The sequence below is a fragment of the Amphiura filiformis genome, chromosome 2, assembly GCF_039555335.1.
Source record: "Amphiura filiformis chromosome 2, Afil_fr2py, whole genome shotgun sequence".
Classification (NCBI taxonomy): domain Eukaryota; kingdom Metazoa; phylum Echinodermata; class Ophiuroidea; order Amphilepidida; family Amphiuridae; genus Amphiura; species Amphiura filiformis.
Genome location: NC_092629.1, coordinates 14,731,545 through 14,752,557, shown reverse-complemented (window position 1 = coordinate 14,752,557; position 21,013 = coordinate 14,731,545). Strand labels below are relative to the sequence as shown.

Genomic DNA, 21,013 nt, shown 5'->3' with positions numbered 1-21,013 from the left:
TGTTTTCATAGCTGAAAACATAAATTTTGAGATCAATGGTTATGCCTTTTTATGTCCCAATTAGGTATGTAAAAGTATGCATTGCTGGAAAGCATTTAAAGAACATACGATTATAATGATCCAAACCTCAGGGCGATATTCAGAAGATGGTGCAAGGTATAACAAAGAACTTTTTAATGAACATATGGTATAGTTTTGGAGTGCCTATTTCTTTTCAGGAGTATTTTCTCAATCTCTGATTGTACAAATTCAAACAGCGCTTGAAAAGGCCGATCAGAAAATATATACTTTATATAGGTAGCGTCAAGCGATGCTTGCTTCTATGTATACTGGGTGATAAAAATTTTATCTACTAATTAATTATTCAAAAGGTTTAATTAGTGCTAATTAGCTGATTAAATACTTTAAAATAACTGCTTTCAGTCATAAATAATCATTCCAAACCAGAAAGAATATAAAATCTCTTTGTTTGCCACTTTTAGACTAATTCTGAAAATTGACTGTTTTGCATTAATTAGCATCAATGAAAAATCCTAAAAGAACTAAGCTTTAAAACAAGACCAATATTAAGGGTGTAAGTATTCATCTTCATTTTGATGTCATCATCATTTCATTTTTCAAAAAAAATCTCATGCTGCCACCCTGTTAGGGTCCCAATATAAGACACATGGCCTTACATTTAATATGCTTTGGCTACAATTTGAGTAATCTTTTATTATATGCCAACCGTGACATGTAAGCTTATGGAATAAATATAATAGTTAGGGGAAAAAGTTCACTTTGGTGACCACTCTCTGGCTAGTAAGGTTTGACGATTGATTCGACTTCTATGGACCATTTAGAAAAAATAGCCACCATGTCCCTCGCATGAAAATCCGGCATTTTTCGCTAGAGGTTAAAATCCAAAATGGCGCCACCACCATTTTGAAAATTTAAGTTTTGAACCAGAGCACCTATAATCATGCACAAAGACACTTTTTCGGATATGTCGAGTACAAGAAATCCGATTCTGACATTAGTTTGACATTACGACATCATTTTCACCCAGAAATCCAAGATGGTGGCCGGCACCATCTTGAAAAATTTAGTTTTGAACAAGAGGACCTTAAATCGTGTACAAAGAATTTTTTTTGGATAAGTCGACCACAAGGATTTCAAATTTGACATTACTTTGACATTACTTGAACTCATATTTACCCAGAAATCCAAGATGGTGGCGCTTGGCCATCTTGAAAAAATAAGTTTTGAACCAGATTACCTAAAATCGTGTACAAAGACACTTTTTCCGATAAGTCGACCCCAAGAAATCCGAATCTGACATTAATTTGACGTTACAAAATAATTTTTGCCCAGAAATCCAAGATGGCCCCCATTTGGTAGAGCGTAAATGTGATTTTTGAATGAAAGCAGAAGCATAAATGTGTCATTTCCACCTTATCTGGGGTTCATGTCCCTTATATGGGGTTTAAACTGCCTTATCTTGGGTTTACATCCCTTATCTAGGGATAAGGCGCTTACCTGTGGTTTAGACGGCCTTATCCTGGGTTTACGTTCCTTACCTGTGGCTAAGATGCCTTAACCTTAGCATATCGCAGTCTAAACCCAGATAAGGCATCTAAACCCCAGATAATGCGCCGTACCCCAGATAAGAGACGTAGACCGTCGATAAAGCAGTCCAACCCCCAAATAAGGCGCTTTAACCCTAAATGAGGAACATAAACCTAAGATAAGGCATCTAAACCCCACATAAGGTGCCCAAACTCTAGATACGGGTCGTTAACCCCAGATAAGGGTCATAAACCTCAGATAAGACATCTAAGCCCAAGATAAAGGCGCCTTAACCCCAGATAAGAGACGTAAACTCAGATATGACAGTTTAAACCCCGATAAGGCGCCGTAACCCCAGATAAGGGACGTACACCTCAGATAAACCAGTCCCAACCCCAAATAAGGCGCCTTAACCATAAATAAGCAACATAAACCTAATATAAGAGAAGTAAACCCCAGACGGCACCTTATCTGGGGTTTAGACTGCCATATCTGAGTTTACGTCTCTTATCTGGGGTTAAGGCGCCTTATCGTGGGTTTAGATGCCTTATCTGAGGTTTACGACCTTTATCTGGGGTTAACAACCCTTATCTAGAGTTAAGGCACCTTATGTGGGGTTTAGATGCCTTTTCTGGGGTTTATGTTCCTTATTTAGGGTTAAGGCGCCTTATTTGGGGTTTAGACTGCTTTATCTGGGGCTACGACGCTTATCTGGGGTTACGTCGCATTAGCGGGGTTTATATGCCTTATCTGGGTTTAGACTGCGATATGCTAAGGTTAAGGCATCTTAGCCACAGGTAAGGAACGTAAACCCAGGATAAGGCCGTCTAAACCACAGATAAGGCGCCTTATCCCTAGATAAGGGATGTAAACCCAAGATAAGGCAGTTGAAACCCCATATAAGAGACATGAACCCCAGATAAGGCGGAAATGACACACTTATGCTTCTGCTCTCATTCAAAAATCACATTTACGCCTACCAAATGGGGGCCATCTTGGATTTCTGGGCAAAAATTATTTTGTAACGTCAAATTAATGTCAGATTCGGATTTCTTGGGGTAAAAAAAAAAAAAAAAGTGTCTTTGTACACCATTTTAGGTAATCTGTTCAAAACTTATTTTTTTCAAGATGATACCAAGCGGCCACCATCTTGGATTTCTGGGTAAATATGAGTTCAGTAATGTCAAAGTAATGTCAAATTTGAAATCCTTGTGGTCGACTTATCCAAAAAAGTGTCTTTGTACACCATTTAAGGTCCTCTTGTTCAAAACTAAATTTTTCAAGATGGTGCCGCCACCATCTTGGATTTCTGGGTGAAAATGATGCCGTAATGTCAAACTAATGTCAGAATCGAATCCTTGTACTTTACATATCCGAAAAAGTGTCTTTGTGCATGATTATGGGTGCTCTGGTTCAAAACTTAAATTTTCAAAATGGTGGTGGCCGCCATTTTGATTTACGCTCTAGCTTAAAAAATGCCGGATTTTCATGAGGGACATGGTGGCTATTTTTTTCTAAATGGTCCATAGAAGTCTAATCAATCGTCAAACCTTACTAGCCAGAGAGTGGTCACCAAAGTGAACTTTTTTCCCCTAACTATAATGATTGTTATGATAGTGTACACCCAGAGGAGGCTTAAAGGCATTCCTACAATGCACTATGATTGGGAAATCTGATCAATATAACCTAATTTTAAAGGCAAAGTCCCCATTGCCACACACACAAAATGGTAATTCTAAAACTGTAGCCAACGGGCTAATAGGTGAGACTTATGACTGATATTTGATTTTCCTACAGGAAACATTCATATTGTCCTACTGCATTAATTTTATTCCTAAGTCTTGATGTTTTGAATGTTAAATAATAGGATGAAAACACCAGATATTTGCACACAATCCCAATGCAAGGTATGATCAACTGTACCAAAAGTGTACAAAAGCCAGACATACAAGGTCAGAAACCCCATTGGGTTGTGGGAATGTCTTTAAACATCCTCTGGTGTACACCTATACTCAATGAGTGTATGATGCCACAGGTGATATCAGAGAAGATATCTAACCCATCCCAGAATCCTTTGTAACATGACGCATCACCTCATTAAATTAAATGCCACTCCTATAACTTTGTACAGGTTCCTTTTGTTTTCATGTGGAGAACAGACTGGCTAACATGGGGTGAGAGTCAAGAAATAAGATTTTGCAAGATCTGGATATGCTCTGTTCATTGATGTACTTTTTTGTCACTATTGACCCATGTTGCACTACATCAATCAGTACAGAAAATTGAAATGGAAGAAATGCATTTTTGTTTTGGTGTAACTTGTCACCACTGCTGTTATAAATCAACTACGCCTGGTTATTGGCTTCCAGTGAATGGCACCTGCCGACTGACACAATTCTTCTTATCTGTGATGAATCCACCCTTTCCCAGAAGCGTATTCGCGAATGCAAGTTAACGGAAGCATGCATACGCGTAAAATTTGCCATGCCTGGAACTTGTGTGTTTTACATGTTGAATTCAGTTGGAGATAGCAGCTAAACTTTGCCGTTATATTCTGTAGTTTTATTGCTGATATAAACAGAGAAATCGCAGCTCTTCTTAATAACAATAATAAAGAGAGATTTAATATGCAAGGTTGAGTGACAATGACTAACTGACATTCCTCATGAAATAATCATGTGAATTAGACGATCTTTAGCTTTAGTTGTTGTTGAAAGGAATTCAATCATGTTCCACTGTTGTTCGTCACTATTTAACACATCGTTGTTAAATAGTGATGAACAACGTTGAAACATGATTGAATACCTAAATGAACACAACTCTACAATCCCGCCCAGAGGATCATGTGGATTGTGACACTCTCCCAGCAGAATTCCCCTCTGGAGTAGTGCCAGCCAACTGATATATCCATCACATCCTTATGAACATAACTCTACAATCCCACGCGCGAAGGATCTATGTTGATTGTGACACTCTCCCAGCAGAAGTACCATTGAGTAGTGCCAGCCGACTGATATATCAGTCACATCCTAATGAACATAACTCTACAATCCCACCCGAAGGATCATGTTGATTGTGACACTCTCCCAGCAGAAGTACCATTGAGTAGTGCCAGCCGACTGATATATCAGTCACATCCTAATGAACACAACTCTACAATTCCGTCCGGAGGATCGTGTTGATTGTGACTCTCTCCCAGCAGAAGTCCCCTCTGGGGTCCATTTCACTGAACTTTTAACACTTTGTAACTCAAGTAACCATTCATAAGTTTGAATACCCTTTTACTAGACGTAACTTAACAAAGAGTCCTTGCAGTAAATCCCTATTACTTACGAAGGGTGCCATTCATAAGTAAGTTTAGTGAAATGGAACTTACAATATGTCATTATAAGTTACGACTGATTTTGAGACTTACAAAGCTTTGTAAATTTTAGTGAAATGGACCCCTGAATTAGTGCATGATGGGACATAAGGAAAAGGTTTATTGGCAATCCAATTATATTCCAATAGCATACAAATCAAAGTATGTTATAATCCTTGTGTGTGAAATACCTTGCATTCCTTTGAAGAAACGACATAAGCTCTATCTCCGCATATTTGCTGCAAATTGCTGACATCGGGTAGTTATGCAATCACATGCTCTCCACCTATTTGCTGCATACAGTCAGCCAACTATAGCTTACTAACAAGCGTATCCAATCATGATACAGAAAAACTGCAAGTATTTGAGTATGCTACAAGAGTCGCATTAGATGTTGTGTACTGATTACTATGGTAGTATCTGTCAAGATTGTCGTTATCGGCCCACTTTACCCAGTCTTTGATCGGTCTTAGGATTGGCCGTTATAGTTTGTACTGCTACAATAGCTTCATTTATTTTAGTTTGTAAATCTCTCAGTTCAGATATGTGAAGTAAACGGAGCACTTTGGCTGCCTCATCTAAGATGTAATCTGTTGGAAAGAAGCAAGTACGGACAAATTAGTGGTTATCCAAGGAAACAAGATATGTACATGTATGGACAATTTAGTGTTTATCCAAAGAAAAGAGAGAAGTACGTACTAGTCTTTATCCAAAGAAGAGATGGAAATATGGACAAAGATAGTGTTTATCCAAGGAAAATAGAAAAGTATGGATAAGTTAGTGGTTATCCAAGGAAAAGAGGAAGCTACAGACTAGAGTTTATCCAAAAAGAAGTGAGGGAAATATGGCCAAGTTAGTGTTTATCCAAGAAAAATAGAAAAGGACAATTTAGGAAAAGAGGTAAGTACAGACTAGTGGTTATCCAAAGAAGAGAGGGAATAATAGACAAGTTAGTGTATATCCAAGAAAAATAGAAAAGGACAATTTAGGGAAAGAGGTAAGTACAGACTAGTGGTTATCCAAAGAAGAATAGACAAGTTAGTGTTTATCCAAGGAAAATAGAAAAGTATGGACAAGTTAGTGGTTATCCAAGGAAAAGAAGGAAGTATGGACAAGTTAGTGTTTATCCAAGGAAAATAGAGAAGTATGGACAAGTTAGTGTTTATCCAAGGAAAATAGAAAAGTATGGACAAGTTAGTGGTTATATCCAAGGAAAAGAAGGAAGTATGGACAAGTTAGTGTTTATCCAAGGAAAAGAAGGAAGTATGGACAAGTTAGTGTTTATCCAAGGAAAAGAAGGAAGTATGGACAAGTTAGTGTTTATCCAAGGAAAAGAAGGAAGTATGGACAAGTTAGTGTTTATCCAAGGAAAATAGAAAAGTATGGACAAGTTAGTGGTTATCCAAGGAAAATAGAAAAGTATGGACAAGTTAGTGGTTATCCAAGGAAAATAGAAAAGTATGGACAAGTTAGTGGTTATCCAAGGAAAATAGAAAAGTATGGACAAGTTAGTGGTTATCCAAGGAAAATAGAAAAGTATGTACAAGTTAGTGGTTATCCAATGAAAAGAAGGAAGTATGGACAAGTTAGTGTTTATTCAAGGAAACGAGAGGCAAGTACCGACAAGTTAGTATTTATCCAAAGAAGAGAAATGAGGGAAAACCATATTTGGAATCAGCATGTAAAATACATTAAAATGAACACAAACAAGCATTGTATTGGTTTGGTTCTTAAGATAGCTCTTGATATTTTTTAGGTCGATCCTTCATGTAATTATTTCGTGTAATCTAATTCTAACTCTAACCCTAATCCTAACCCTAACCCTAACCCTAAGCCTAAGCCTAATCCTAACCCTAATCCTAACCCTAAACTAACCCTAACCTTAACCCTAACCCTAACCCTAATTTAGTGTAAAATTACATGAAGGAATAACCATTTTTAAGTCTTAAATATTTTAAGAAAATATCTCAGAACTTTTTATAGAAGATTATTAACACAGAGCATTAACTACACTTGCAGACCAGTTAATACCTAAATTGCCCAGTAATTGTCAATCAGACAGCTCATGCTCTAATAACAACTCACCTTTTGTTTCAAACCCTAGGTCGTAATTCTTCAAGTCAAAATCAACTCCCTATAAAAGTTGAGGAAAGAAGAAATAGAAAATTGAGAGCGACATGATTAACATTCTTGTTTCTCTTCTCACAGATAATTGGAACGTTCTGTGCCTGACTGCCTGTGCATGCTTGAATTCAGCTGACACTGGTACAGCGTTCTCGGACCTGGCAACATTACCCAGTTTACTTTTGCATTAGGAGAAATAAACAACTGAACAATCTCCACCTACAAAAAAATGAGATATTTATCGATTCGGGACAGTTTTATCGATTCTGGACTGATATATATTCACATCACCGTTCTTACCTCCTCAACTTCAACCTGAGACTCATCTGACAGTCTTTCCTTGATGAGAATGCTGACTGCTTGAAGCATAGTCGTTGGGTCTGGATGCCTGGGTATATTCAGCATTTGACATACAGAAGCTAATCCTGCTTTGAAATCGGGACTGTTAACTGAGAAGCACAAAAAATATCACAGTTATCTCCTAGACAAATAATAAACAAGACTGTCCACCAACTGGCAAGATCCAGCAATCACATGTTAATGTGGACCAAGAGGTCCAGGAAGTGTGACTGATGAAATTGCTATGCCCATTCAGAACCTGTTACCGTATTGTTTAAGCGCAATCTTGACATCATTTTTAAGCGCAATCTTGACATGCATGATTTGCATGGGCAATGGAATGATCAGCCCTCATGAATATGTGATCATTCTCAGAGAATACCAAGCACAGGGACTTCACATCATGGGGCACTATCTTTACCTGCTTAAATATTGAGAGCTTTGGATAGTTTCACAATACTCTAGGGGATATATTTTTAAACAAAAGTCTAAACACCCCTGATTTAAGTGAGTAATTGCAAGTTGAAGAGAAGGATTTTGTGTACATTTCTATGGCATGTGCATTCTGTTATGGTACTGCAAAGCATAATGGAATACTCCTTTCAGCTGTTGTAACCCTAACCACTACAAATACCATGCTCTCCATCCCTGCCCTTCAAGGTTACATGTAAGGTTAGCCAGATTGTCAATTTTGTACTGAAAGTCAGTTTTAACAACTCTAATTTACGACTTTGAGTACTCTTCACTTTTATACCTTTAACTGTGTCAGATACAGACACAGGGCTTTATATTGTACCATTTCCTTTACAGCACAGAACAAAACATACACCAAAAACACTTTCCTGTTCCAGTTGAAATCCATACATCTCCTAATAAAGGGCATGACCTTAATCATCCATACAGGGCGTGTGAATTTCAAATAATGTTACCTAAATAGATGACTACATTTGAAATTTACACCCCTGTGTGAGAGATAAAGGTCATGTCTTCCATAAGGGTGTATGGTTTAGGTTTAGGTTTTATTAAACAGATACATCGCAGCCAAAGGCTGAATTGAGATTGGATTTCAACTGTATGGATTTCAACTGTAATAGCCCAACCCCTACTTACCATCCATGTGACCAAATGGATCATCCTTGGACAGACCTTGAGGTATACTATCTGTTGTTGTATCCTTGTATTTCTCAACTGAAATAAACAACACAAGATTCAAATGTAACAAATGTGGTATGTCAAATGGATGCATTTGTCGGCTGCTACATGTGTCTCTGCAGTCTCTTTTCACATAATAGCTAAGAATAAATACCAAACATATCTCAAGTGGAGGTCGCATCAATCATCCTCATTCTCTGTATTCCTAAACCATGTAATCTGGGGATAATTTGAAGTTACCTCCACTTGAGATGAGTCTGGTATCTATTCAAAATGCAAAATTCTTCCCCAAAGGGGTAAAATTATTCCCTCCCCTTTGGGGGTGATTAACGGAAGAATAGACACCCCTGAGTCTGTCACTCCCTGCTTATTGGTTTGGAAAAGACCACAGTGATTTTAACAACATTAAAACCTAACTTTATATAATTCTGATACATTTCATATACGGTACCAGGCTATTTTTCATTTGCCTAAATTTGTTCTCTTATAGTTCAGAATTTTTGGGAGTTTCAAATCTCTAAAATCTGAACAAATAAGAATAAATCTGAACAGTTGGCATGTATGATATAATATGTAAGTGTCGCAGGCCACAGTGTAATAGTTAATGATTACAAAAAAGACAAAATACTCACGGTGTTCACCATATTCTAAACGTACGGCATGTGCCAATAACCAATCACAGGCTGCATGCCTGTCATCTACTAGGTCGGCAGGGCATTCCAGGTCTTTGAGATACTAAATAGAAATAGAAACAAAGAACAATGGAAAAAGCGAAAGATGGAACAATCGACTGTCTAGAATACAGTACAGGTACAAGATTCAAGATTCAAGATTCAAGATTCAAGATTCTTTTATTGTTGAAAACCTTACTAATACAAGGTACAGAACATAAGCACTTAACATAATCACTTAATTCTAAATATGCACTGGCCTGACTAAATTTAGCTGCACAAAGTGTTCTATTTACCTGGTGTAGCAGAGCAAAATGCTCCCCACTTTAGATAACCTGCTACACACATTTTTAGCTTGTATAGCAAATTTTACAATGTAAACATATATGCTAATATCATAAGAACAGCACCTAAATAATGTTTCCAAAAAAAAATGCTAAGCACATATGCCTGAAGGATCACTTGAATATGTAAAGAAAGTTCACTGATGACTAGTGCTGGTATCGACAAGGCTTTGTCGACAATATTGTCGACAAAAGCACTTTTGCCGATTGTCGACAAGAGCTTTGCATGTATCGACAAAAAGTAAACAAACAATTTGGCTAAGAAAGCTCGAAAAGTTTAACATCTTAACAAAATTTACGAAGGTATTTTCGGGATCTCTTATTCTTTACATCTTTGTCGATTTCCCTGATGTTCTCGCCATGTTTCTTTAGCGTTTTCATCCCGACTTTTTGATCTATCGCATACGCTCAGTATAGCATCCAATTCTTTCACTCAGCGCCGCCATTTTCGCTGTCACGCTAACATTGGCAAACAGGGAAAGTCCCTGATGATCAACTTTATTTATTGAAACAAGCACACTGATTGGGTATTTATGTGAAATGGGTAAAATATGAGCCAATCACAGACACTGTTTATTTGCGATTTGTCCTTTCACACGATGTTTTTTTCATCTCTGACAATGACATCATGGGTCACAGACACGCACGCGCCCCACAGCGCTCAATTGTGAATGTACATTGTAAAGCTATAATTAATATTCATTACACTAAAAGGTCAAGACGAATCACGATGACGCCGATGGGTCACATCGTATTTTGTACTTTGCACAGGGTTTAATTGTGAATGTACAGTTGAGTTATGAATATTCAGCGCGCGAGACAAGAGGAAGCGCTAGCCACGCGGTGTGTGTTGAAGGAAAAGCCCCAGGCTATAATTGACATTGCGTGAATAGGCGGAAATAGTTTGATGGCTAACCAATAAACCATGGCATCAAACATACTTTGATGGACTTTTTTGACCAAGGGACTCCGACACCAGGTATTGTTAATAATAAACTAGCTAGACCAGGATTGACTTCTTTATTGTAACGAACTGTTAAGCTTCCTCCGAGCATACAAAAGTATTTTCCAACTCACAAAACAGTCACATGCTCGGAATAATTGCACACGCTCTCCATATTTGGGGAAATGGGGCGGAGTTCTGAGCAAGTTGCGCGATGAGGCGGATTAATATCAGTAATTTGTGATTCGGCACTTCTTTCTGATGTTTACATTTAGCAACTGAAAAAAGGCGAACGAAGGGACGGGAAATCATCAGATTTGCGGATCATGTTTGGTATCTTGTTTATATTTCAGCTCAAAATCTAGTATATTTATCTCATTAAAATGTAATAACTTTCACAACTCTTGCCTGGTTTTCTAAAAATGGGCAAGTAGTGTAGGTTGCCGAATTTTGCACCCGGAACGTCGCAAAATTCGCCAGGTTTGTGGGACAATTTTAGGCCTAGGGGTTATTAATTAGGTCTGATTGTCGACAGTTGTCGACGCCGGCTTTTTAATTTTTTCGATTGTCGACAATGAAAATGCTTGCCGATACCAGCACTACTGATGACTGTCCCTTGTCTACAGAGAAAAGTAAAAAAGTGGTGGCTCTGAAAAGAACTGTTCACTGAAGTTCACTGAAGTTCCCTTGTCAGCAACCTATTTTAACTATGAGTCAAATATTGAACAGATTGAACTACAGACCTTATCATAGCAAATAGTCCAATCTTTCCAAAATTGGCAACTAAATTTCAGTAGGGGCAAGTTGGTGCAAAGTAGAGGCAATAGCCCACCTAAAAAATACATTACTTTGATAGGGCTGCCCCTAGCTGATGTACTGTTTTGGTACACAATGTTAATCAAACTTCATCAGGCAACTGGCCCGCTGGACTGGTCACAAGATACATGTAAGTCCAGTATTAGATTTATTTCCAAAACTCTGTTTAGCAACTATTTTAAACTGTTGCGATTTGGTAGTTCACAGCATCTTGGGAATGGTAGTGAGCTTTGGCAAAAATTGCATTGATCATTTCATAGCACGCATGTAGAAGAATTCAAATATATTGAACAGATTGAACTACAGACCTTATCATAGCAAATAGTCCAATCTTTCCAAAATTGGCAACTAAATTTCAGTAGGGGCAAGTTGGTGCAAAGTAGAGGCAATAGCCCACCTAAAAATACATTACTTTGATAGGGCTGCCCCTAGCTGATGTACTGTTTTGGTACACAATGTTAATCAAACTTCATCAGGCAACTGGCCCGCTGGACTGGTCACAAGATACATGTAAGTCCAGTATTAGATTTATTTCCAAAACTCTGTTTAGCAACTATTTTAAACTGTTGCGATTTGGTAGTTCACAGCATCTTGGGAATGGTAGTGAGCTTTGGCAAAAATTGCATTGATCATTTCATAGCACGCATGTAGAAGAATTCAAATATATTGAACAGATTGAACTACAGACCTTATCATAGCAAATAGTCCAATCTTTCCAAAATTGGCAACTAAATTTCAGTAGGGGCAAGTTGGTGCAAAGTAGAGGCAATAGCCCACCTAAAAATACATTACTTTGATAGGGCTGCCCTAGCTGATGTACTGTTTTGGTACACAATGTTAATCAAACTTCATCAGGCAACTGGCCCGCTGGACTGGTCACAAGATACATGTAAGTCCAGTATTAGATTTATTTCCAAAACTCTGTTTAGCAACTATTTTAAACTGTTGCGATTTGGTAGTTCACAGCATCTTGGGAATGGTAGTGAGCTTTGGCAAAAATTGCATTGATCATTTCATAGCACGCATGTAGAAGAATTCAAATATCACAGATGTACTTCTGTATGTCCTGTGGTTCTTGGGATATGTTGTTAAGAGGGCTGAAACAACAACACTTTGTAAAATGTATATAACTCATTAACAACAATAAATCAAGCACATTTTCAAAGTATATGATTTGACATTTGTAGAATGATCTTTTGCTAAACATCAGTGTTATTTCAATAATATGTGAAGCAAAATCAGTCGGAACTCGGAAATAATAAATTTTCAGTTTCTTGTAGGATAGTAAAAACATTTTTCAAAGCTGTATTTTGCAGAAAACCCCATTGAAATTGAACAACCAGTTCCAAAGATATGAGCAATTTAAAGAGTTTCCAAAACAAAAGGAAACAAAAGGAAATATTATCTTTGTTTGGCTATATCTCAAAATCAATATTTCCGAGTTCCGACTGATTTTGCTTGATCGCATCACATAATTGATTCAAATAATGAAAATCATTTTTTTTTTTGCTGCTTCGACCAACAATATGTCGTGTACCCTTAACTATTACTAAAAACATTCACTCATACAAGAATACTGCTTGGGCCTTGGGTTACTAAAAATAAAGACTTGTACCTACTGTTAACTTATACCATTTTTGCTTTGATAGGGTCTATCTATATAATTTGTTAATTATAAGCATGTCAGTTTAGAGAATAAACGATAGGAATTTTTTTTTTTTTTTTCCTCTACCGTGTGATAGATGACAGGCAGGTCCAATATGCCGGCGCAGCTGGTATCCACTAGGGTGTTCTTCCATATACCTTACTGATGGTCCGATCTCTTTTAATTAACCCTAATACAGGAACACACACAGATACACTCACTCCTACACATGATGCGCAATCACCCTATGTGATAAATGTCAGCAAAACACACACAGTTACCAGTTGTCGACTTAGTGCTTGGTAGTCAGTTCAGATCTGCTGTCTTTATTGGGCATAATGTGTTCTCATTTAAAATAAATGGTGCCTCATGGACAAAAATTTGAATTGGGCATTGCAGTAAAACGACTCATAAAAATGAAGAGATAGATGTATGTATGTACAATGTATGTAGATGTATAGATGTGATTCATTTTTTTCACACATGGTATGGTTGAGTGTAGCATTCATCAGGACTTTTCAACAACTGAAAAGTTGCTTCTAAAGTGCATACCACTTCTCTGCCCATTCACTTTTTTTACTCACCCTGTATACAAACACTTTACCTTTGTCAAAGCTTTTGGCCAGTCTTTGCTTTGAAAATTTCTTAATCCTTCTCTCTCCTCTATCTTATAAAACCTTATCTTCTGGTCTTCTAAAAATACCACCAGGTTACGCCATTGTGTCTCATCTGAAATTAAACAAAATAGCAATTTAAATAAAAAAACAAACAACCAAGTTAAAAATTGCACACAGGCTAAAATTTCAGAAGCAGATTTTAGGAAAGGGAAGGGCGCTGTCAGCAAAGTAGCCAGACTAGAGGGGCCTTTCAAAGTGGTAGATCCAGGGCAGGGCAGAGTTTTCTTTATGCTAAAAATTGGGGTTTTTTACCCTTCAGCTACCCACTTTACCCCCTCAAATGCTCTACACATATATATAGGCCTAATTATCAGTGTTCGAATTTAGGAACACAGGACAACCAAATTACAATTTCTGGTTGGGACGTCTAAGTTTTTGGTTGTCCGTAGGCCTACAAATGTGACTTTTGGCTAGATTTATGGTTGTCTGGCGGACAACCGAATCAGTATTTTTGGTTGTCCGGCGACTTTTTTAGTTGTCCCGGGCAACCGGACAACCAAAATTTCGAACGCTGCTAATTATGATACACATCATGAAAGGGTAACAAAATGTAGATACATGGGAGTTGTTGTTGTTTTTTTTGTTTTTGTTTTTGTTTTGTTTTTTTTCCTGTTTTTTTCAGAGGAAAAAAAACATTTATTCAAGTTTAACTTTAAACAGAGATAAACATTAAGCATACACATGATACACAATGATATTACATGATACACATGATGAAATATAATTTCATACACACAGAGAAGCTCTCACACAACGCTATGCAAGTACAGAACCTCACATTACGAGGTTCTGCCACTACACATAGCCATGCAAAAACCTCTCCGCGTGTATGAGGGTCTAAATCTTATTCTCTACAGAGTGAATTTAAAATACCCCATCTTTTATAAAATAAACCAATATTATTGTTACATATGTAAATATATTTTTCTAATTTATAATGATTTTGCAATTCTTTCTTGAAAATGTGGATCGAAGGGTTATTTTCTTTCATTTTCATTTTATATATATGAAATCTACATAAAACTAGAATCAAATCCAAAACAATATAGCTACATGTAGGACCAACGCCAAAAAGCAGATTATCTTTTTTCCAAGAGAGATTTATATTAACTTTGTTTTCGATCCACCTTTTCACATCATCCCAAAATTTCCTAACCACATGACAATCACAAAACATATGAATCGAAGTTTCACTCTCCTCCAGACAGAAGGTACACATACTGGAATCTTTTATCCCAATTTTAAATAAAAATGCGTTTGTACCAAGGATTCTGTGAATTATTCTGAATTGAAACCACCTGAGTTTAGTACTTATTGTACATTTGAAGGGTGTATTAAAAATAGCCTTCCATCTTGAAGCATCAAATGTAGCTTCAAGCTTTTCTTCCCATTTTTACATATTTACTTAACAATTGTTTTTTTTTGAAACAAGAATATTGTATATTCTTCTGGAACCCTTTTATCTTTAAAGAGAACATCAAAGTGAAATGGAATAGTGGGATAAACAAGGGTATCACCAGGTTTGTCAAAGAATTTTGGAAATGACTTTTGATCGCCAATATTACACCACCGTATTCAACAAAATTTGTGCGAACATGAAATATACGCATAAAATCCTCCAGCAAGAGGAATTCCCCTCTCTCATTTAATAGATCATTTACAAGATCAACACCATTACTGAACCCAATGCTGGTAATACAAACTTTGTTTACCCACTTTAATGTTTTCATTGTACCAAAGTGAACTTTTCAGTACCTCCTGTCTGGTAGTTGGTTGATGACAGTTAGAAAAACTAAACCATGCCCAAAAACATCTTTCCAAAATTGATTCGGTTTATCATTGTTATTATTCATGAAATTCATAATATTAGTAGATCCACCCTCAATGTCCTGGATACGGTTTATACCTGTTGTCTGAAGAAAAAGCTTTACCCACTCTGTCTCCGCATTTTTAATGATTCTACGAAGCCAGGTTATTTTTAGTGCATGTATATATGACTGGACATCAACCATTCTCACACCTCCTTGACCATAATCTTGGATCATTTGATTTCTTGTAACCTTATCAATACCTTTCCATATAAATTTATATATTATTTGGTTTAAATCTTTTATTAACTCGTATTGTGGATTAGGCAAAGTTAAAATCAGAAAGGTAAGCTTAGATAAAATAAGTGATTTAACTATTGTTACACGGCCCAGAACTGTAAGATTACGTCTTGACCATTGGTGAATTAATTCATGAATTGACTCCATTGTTTTTACATAATTAATCTGCACCATTCTTTCAAGTGACACAGTGAAGTCAATACCTAGTGCTCTAAAACAGTTATTATTATGAATCCATTTAACGTTCAAATGATCACAAATTGTTTCATTGCTACCACTTTTTGACCCAATCCACACAACATTAGTTTTGTCTATATTTACCCGTAAACCACACATGTTTTCAAAGGAATCGAGGATTTTAAAAGCTTCATTCATTGACTTCTCTGTGCCATCAAGAAAAAGAACAGTATCATCAGCATATTGAGATATGCGATATTCTGCATCCCCTATTCTAATACCTTTAATATTCTGATTTTTTCGAACCATCATACCTAGGACTTCCGCACAAAGGATGAATAAATAGGGACTTAGTCCGTCGCCTTGTCTGCATCCTCTACCCACCTTAAAAGATTCCGAAAGAAATCCATTAACTAGTACTGATGATGAAGCTTGATTATAAAAAACACGAATCCATTTTTTAATCGAATTGCCAAAATTGAATTTATCTAATATTTTCATTATAAATGTATGTGATACCGAATCGAAGGCCTTTTCGAAATCAATCATGAGAAAAGGCCAGCAATATTTTTATTCTCTGCCAAACTCATCAGGTCGTACATTAAACGTATGTTTTCTCCAATATATCGACCCGTGACAAAACCCTTTTGGTGTTGGTGTAACATGGGAGTTTTTACCCCTTCAGGAAAAAGCTTAAAAGAAACCCTGATCCGGGGTTTCAAACAAAGGTGATATTTCAGCTTTATTTTGGGGTGGGGAGGCAAGTTCCATCATCTTGGAAAAATCTGCAAATACTTCAAACATTCAAAATCGCCAATGGTGTACTGGCAAACAAATTTCCAAACTAAAGGGGGCTAAATTGCATTGAAGTCACCGCTGACTTTGAGGTGTTGAACTTACAAGCAGGACACATAATTTCAGGATACTGACAACAAATTTGAACCAAAAGGGTCCTGAAACCTATATAGTACAGTACAGATGGGCAATATATACTGTAAAAGTGGCAATTTTCGCCCGTGTAATTTTTCACGCTTTGCCGATTTTGAACTGTATTGCTAGTTTTTAATTTCGTGATTTTGAGTTTTCTTACATTATACCCAGTACATTTTTAAAAAGAACATAAAAAATTATTCGCATGTTTTTATTTTTTCGTTAGCTGTGCTGCTCACGAAAAGTGCGAAAATTAATGAACCATGAACATTTCCACTTTTACAGTACTGTACGCTATCTTAAAAAGTACATAAGTGTGAAAGTGTTGCTTTCCACAATTTTAGACAGATCAGTTAACAACAAAATAAGACCAAAACCAGTTCAGTAATTCTTGAGATCTGGGACAAACATTTTGAACAAAATGAAAAAATGTAACACCGCCACCTTTTAGCCCGGCCCAATTCATGGTAATATAGGTTGTAGGATCGCAAGGTGACTTTAGGTGAGTGAATTCGTGAAGGGTCGCATGTCATAGGGTGCAGGGTTGTACCCGGGGAGGGGTACTCAGTACAAATGACCATACGGGACGTGCGCAAACATGGGTAGCATTTTCAGCCTTCTGGTATATCAATGACCCCTTTTCAAAGCCTATTTTGGTATATGAATGGGTCCTTTTTTTTATTTTTTTTTATTTTTTTAGGAAAACAGCACAATTTTTCATTAATCTAGCCAAAATTTTGGGAAAATTTTTAAAAACTAAGACAATTTTGGTTAAATTCGGCCGAAAATTTTGACTTTTGGTATATCAATGGGTCCAAATTTCTTGAAAAATTGGTATATTTATGGGTCCACTTCCAAAATCTCAATGCACGTCCCTACCAAAACCAAACTTGAGTACCCCGGGTTGTACCTATAAATTTTTAGTGCCGGGTGGTATTTGAGGTAATTTTTGTGAAATTGACAATTTTATTGAAAATTGCCTAAATTTAGCCAAATTCTATACATGTGATTTTGCACTTTTTTGAGTGCTGGGTCCCAAAGCTTGCATTGTTTATCAGCTGTGGGCGCTAAATCTGAGTGCCGGGCTCTGCCGCCCGCCACCGCCTGCCGTAGCTACTACCCTTGATAAGGTGGTCCAATTTCCAGAACCGGGTAAAAATGGTTAAAAAAATATGTTTTGATTGAAATATTTTTTGGTATTTATATTTACAATTCTCTAATTAATACCATATGATATGGGGGTTGAAAATCCTTTTGTTTTTCTTTAAAATGACTGATTAATGACTAATTAATACCAGGTATGAGAATAATCATCCATGAAAAAACCTGAAAAGTTTGAAAAAGCCTGAAAAAGCGTGTGAAATGAGGCTAAAAAGGCCAAAAACGGGCTGAAATTAAAAGAGAAAGTGTGGAAATTTGGACCACAAAAAAGCAGGAAATCCTGCAAAAGCAGGAAAATTGTCATGCCTTTTAATACCATCTGCACATAAAATGATGTCAAATGTTTAAAATGCTACATTGGATCACTCTAGTATTTCAGATTTTGCAGATCTATATCATGATATGATCTTATATTTATAATCCCAATACTTTTAAATCATAAAATATTTGAGTCTGTCAGCTGTTGGCAAGCAAACAATTGAATACCTGAGTGGAAGAAGGGCCCAACTCCAATTTTTTACAAAAATGAGTTAGACCCAGCATTTTATTGCCAGCAGACAGTTCTTACTTGTGTGTGAAAGATGAGCCTAAATCCACTCTCTAAATAGTCTTCCACGTACACTTAATCATGGTTTTCATGGAAGAAAGGCCCAACTCCATGGAGTTGGGCCCTTCCACAAATATTGGGTTAAAGTGCAATTTTGTTCATCCATGAAAACTGCTTTTCACTACAATAAACTTTCTTGCTAACATATCACATGTGCAATAAATGGCTAATTATCAAATTTCTGTAGCTTTTTATAACACATCTGTTTACGGAAGTGGCACTTACAGTATATTAGTGGAAGAAGGGCCCAACTCCAGCTTGTATTAAGACCTGTACCGTTGCCATGGAAACATCATATATAATTTTGAATGTATGTAATATTGTATATTCATGTGTTAAGGTGGTACTACACCCCTAGCCAATTTTGTGCCTATTTTTGCATTTTCTCAAAAATTATAGCACATTGGTGACAAGTAAGATATGTATATTATAGGGGCAAGGACTACAACTACTGTACTGAAAATTCAGCAACTCAAAGCAAGTAGTTATTGATTTATTGATCAAATATTGGTTTTCCCTCATTTTTGACTGTAACTCCACTACTGTTGTCTGTGCTGAAATAAAATTTCCAGTGCAGTACTTGTAGTCCTTGCCCCTATAATATACATATATCTTACTTGTCCCCAATGCGCTATAATTTTTGAGAAAAATGCAAAAATAGGCACAAAATTGGGCAGGGGTGTAGTACCCCTTAAAGGTCCCTTGAAGATGACAACATTCTGTCTATAAAACTTTTCCAAATATTAAGTTTTTCCTTAATATCTCAAAAACAGCTTTGATGGAGTTGGGCCCTTCTTCCACTCAGGTATTCAATTGTAATTGTGGCCTGATGTCGCCAGCATTCATGCATGCATATGTTCATGCTGATGTTGTTACTGATAGACTTACAGGCAGCTCATCATGACTTGAGCCTAGCCGTCTTGCTCGCTCATCACGTATCTAAATCACAATCTACATCATACTGGTCTAGTCTAGTCTAGTACATGCATGCATGTGTAAGTTAAGCTAACACTTTGTAGGTATGCCAGGTGAATTCAAATTTGCCATCAAACTGCATCATTTTATATATCAAATTAAAGCCCTTGAGTAAAGAAAGCCAACACTGAAAACCTTTTTGTCATAGCACTTTCCGTAGCAAAGTTACATCTTGTCAAAGATTTACTTTCATCAAAAAGATTCTGCTAGCAAATTTCCCCAAAACAGCATTACGGGGGTGTTTCTAGATCTTAGTCTCATGACGATAGCACCTTTTTTTAATGGAACTGCTATCAAAATCTCTCTGAAATTCCATGTGCGTAGTCTCTCATCACCAAAAAAAAATCATATATTTGGGTCAAGTGAAGTATAGACAACATATTTATGAAGGTTTCCTTCTTAAAAAGCTTCTTTTTAATTTCAATGTAAATTTGTATTGCCGGTTTAGGCCATTTTGATTGACTAACAAATGTGTTAACTGAGGTTTCCCTGTGATACCTACACTTTGTTATGCTAGCGATGACTGCCCGATGAGGCTGCACCTAGAACCTTTAATTTGCAAAGATTTTTCGCAGTTTTTATCCCACCTTGTACGCTCACGTAAAGTCACACAATTGCATGGCGAATGAGGTGCTGATGACGTGCTTCAACTAGCTAGCTAGAGCCCGAACCAGCTTTATTAGGCTTTATCAAAGTTTATGGTTACGCCATAAACTGGCCCAAAATAAAAACTGTGAATGCATTTTGCAAAAGATAAAAAAATAGTGAAATGCTCACTGACGTCACTGCCACATATGCACATCAGAGTGAAAAATGGTATAGCACTGACAAGGTTGCTGAATTCGGAAGGAATGCATTGTGGTGCCGATAAGCTTACAGCAAATCAGTAATTGCATACAGTTCAAACTTACCACTAACGTCAACTTCAGTTTGGTGATATGCTAAAGCTTCCAACTTTCTTTTAAACATGATAGAAATTCTCTATTCACGGGAAAGGCGAGAAAATGCAAAATATTTAACAGTCTGTTTCACAACAAAATGAAATGCAACGTGAATTTGGAGCAAATAGGTGTGTTTCTAGTTATTCTTTGTGCTTTCTTTATGGTTCTAACCTTGTTATTTTCACAGGATTTCATTCACTCGAGCTTTCCAATTCAGTTTTAGGATGATTTTTGATTACAGGCTATTATATCAATGAAAAATACTTGCAAAATGACCGAAAATATATTTTAAGAATGTGTGACTTATCTTCCAAAAATAAAAACAACTCGGGTAAATGATACAGGGCTGACATTTTTACGTCGTCTGCTGCTGCTGTCAGCCTGTCACCATTGCTCCCCCCAATAATTTTGGCCAGGTGCCATTGCCCCCCCAATATGACTCCCCTCATGGGGGGGGGTATATGATGGGGTGCCAAAAAATGCTTTCCCCCTTG

At 36.9% G+C, this 21,013-nt stretch overlaps 1 protein-coding gene across 1 annotated transcript; it reads right to left on the bottom strand.

Annotated features, from left to right (window-relative positions):
• Window positions 1–4,511: 4,511 nt before the first annotated feature.
• LOC140145928 (RNA transcription, translation and transport factor protein-like) lies at window positions 4,512–20,656 on the bottom strand. Its single transcript, XM_072167661.1, has 7 exons — window positions 20,490–20,656; window positions 13,548–13,672; window positions 9,157–9,259; window positions 8,483–8,560; window positions 7,334–7,482; window positions 6,995–7,043; window positions 4,512–5,499 (listed from the first exon to the last, which is right to left on the bottom strand). Exons 1-7 carry the CDS (start codon window positions 20,545–20,547, stop codon window positions 5,345–5,347), a joined length of 717 nt encoding a protein of 238 aa, XP_072023762.1. The 5' UTR covers window positions 20,548–20,656; the 3' UTR covers window positions 4,512–5,344.
• Window positions 20,657–21,013: the final 357 nt, after the last annotated feature.

Bases quoted from the DNA above. Each gene is read 5' to 3' on its own strand.
- LOC140145928 (XM_072167661.1), bottom strand. From the start codon at position 20,547: ATGTTTAAAAGAAAGTTGGAAGCTTTAGCATATCACCAAACTGAAGTT. The intron at 9,260-13,547 runs GTAAAGTGTTTG...ATTTCTATTTAG, and splicing joins GGCCAAAAGCTTTGACAAAG to TATCTCAAAGACCTGGAATG. The intron at 8,561-9,156 runs GTGAGTATTTTG...TGTTTATTTCAG, and splicing joins TTTAGAATATGGTGAACACC to TTGAGAAATACAAGGATACA.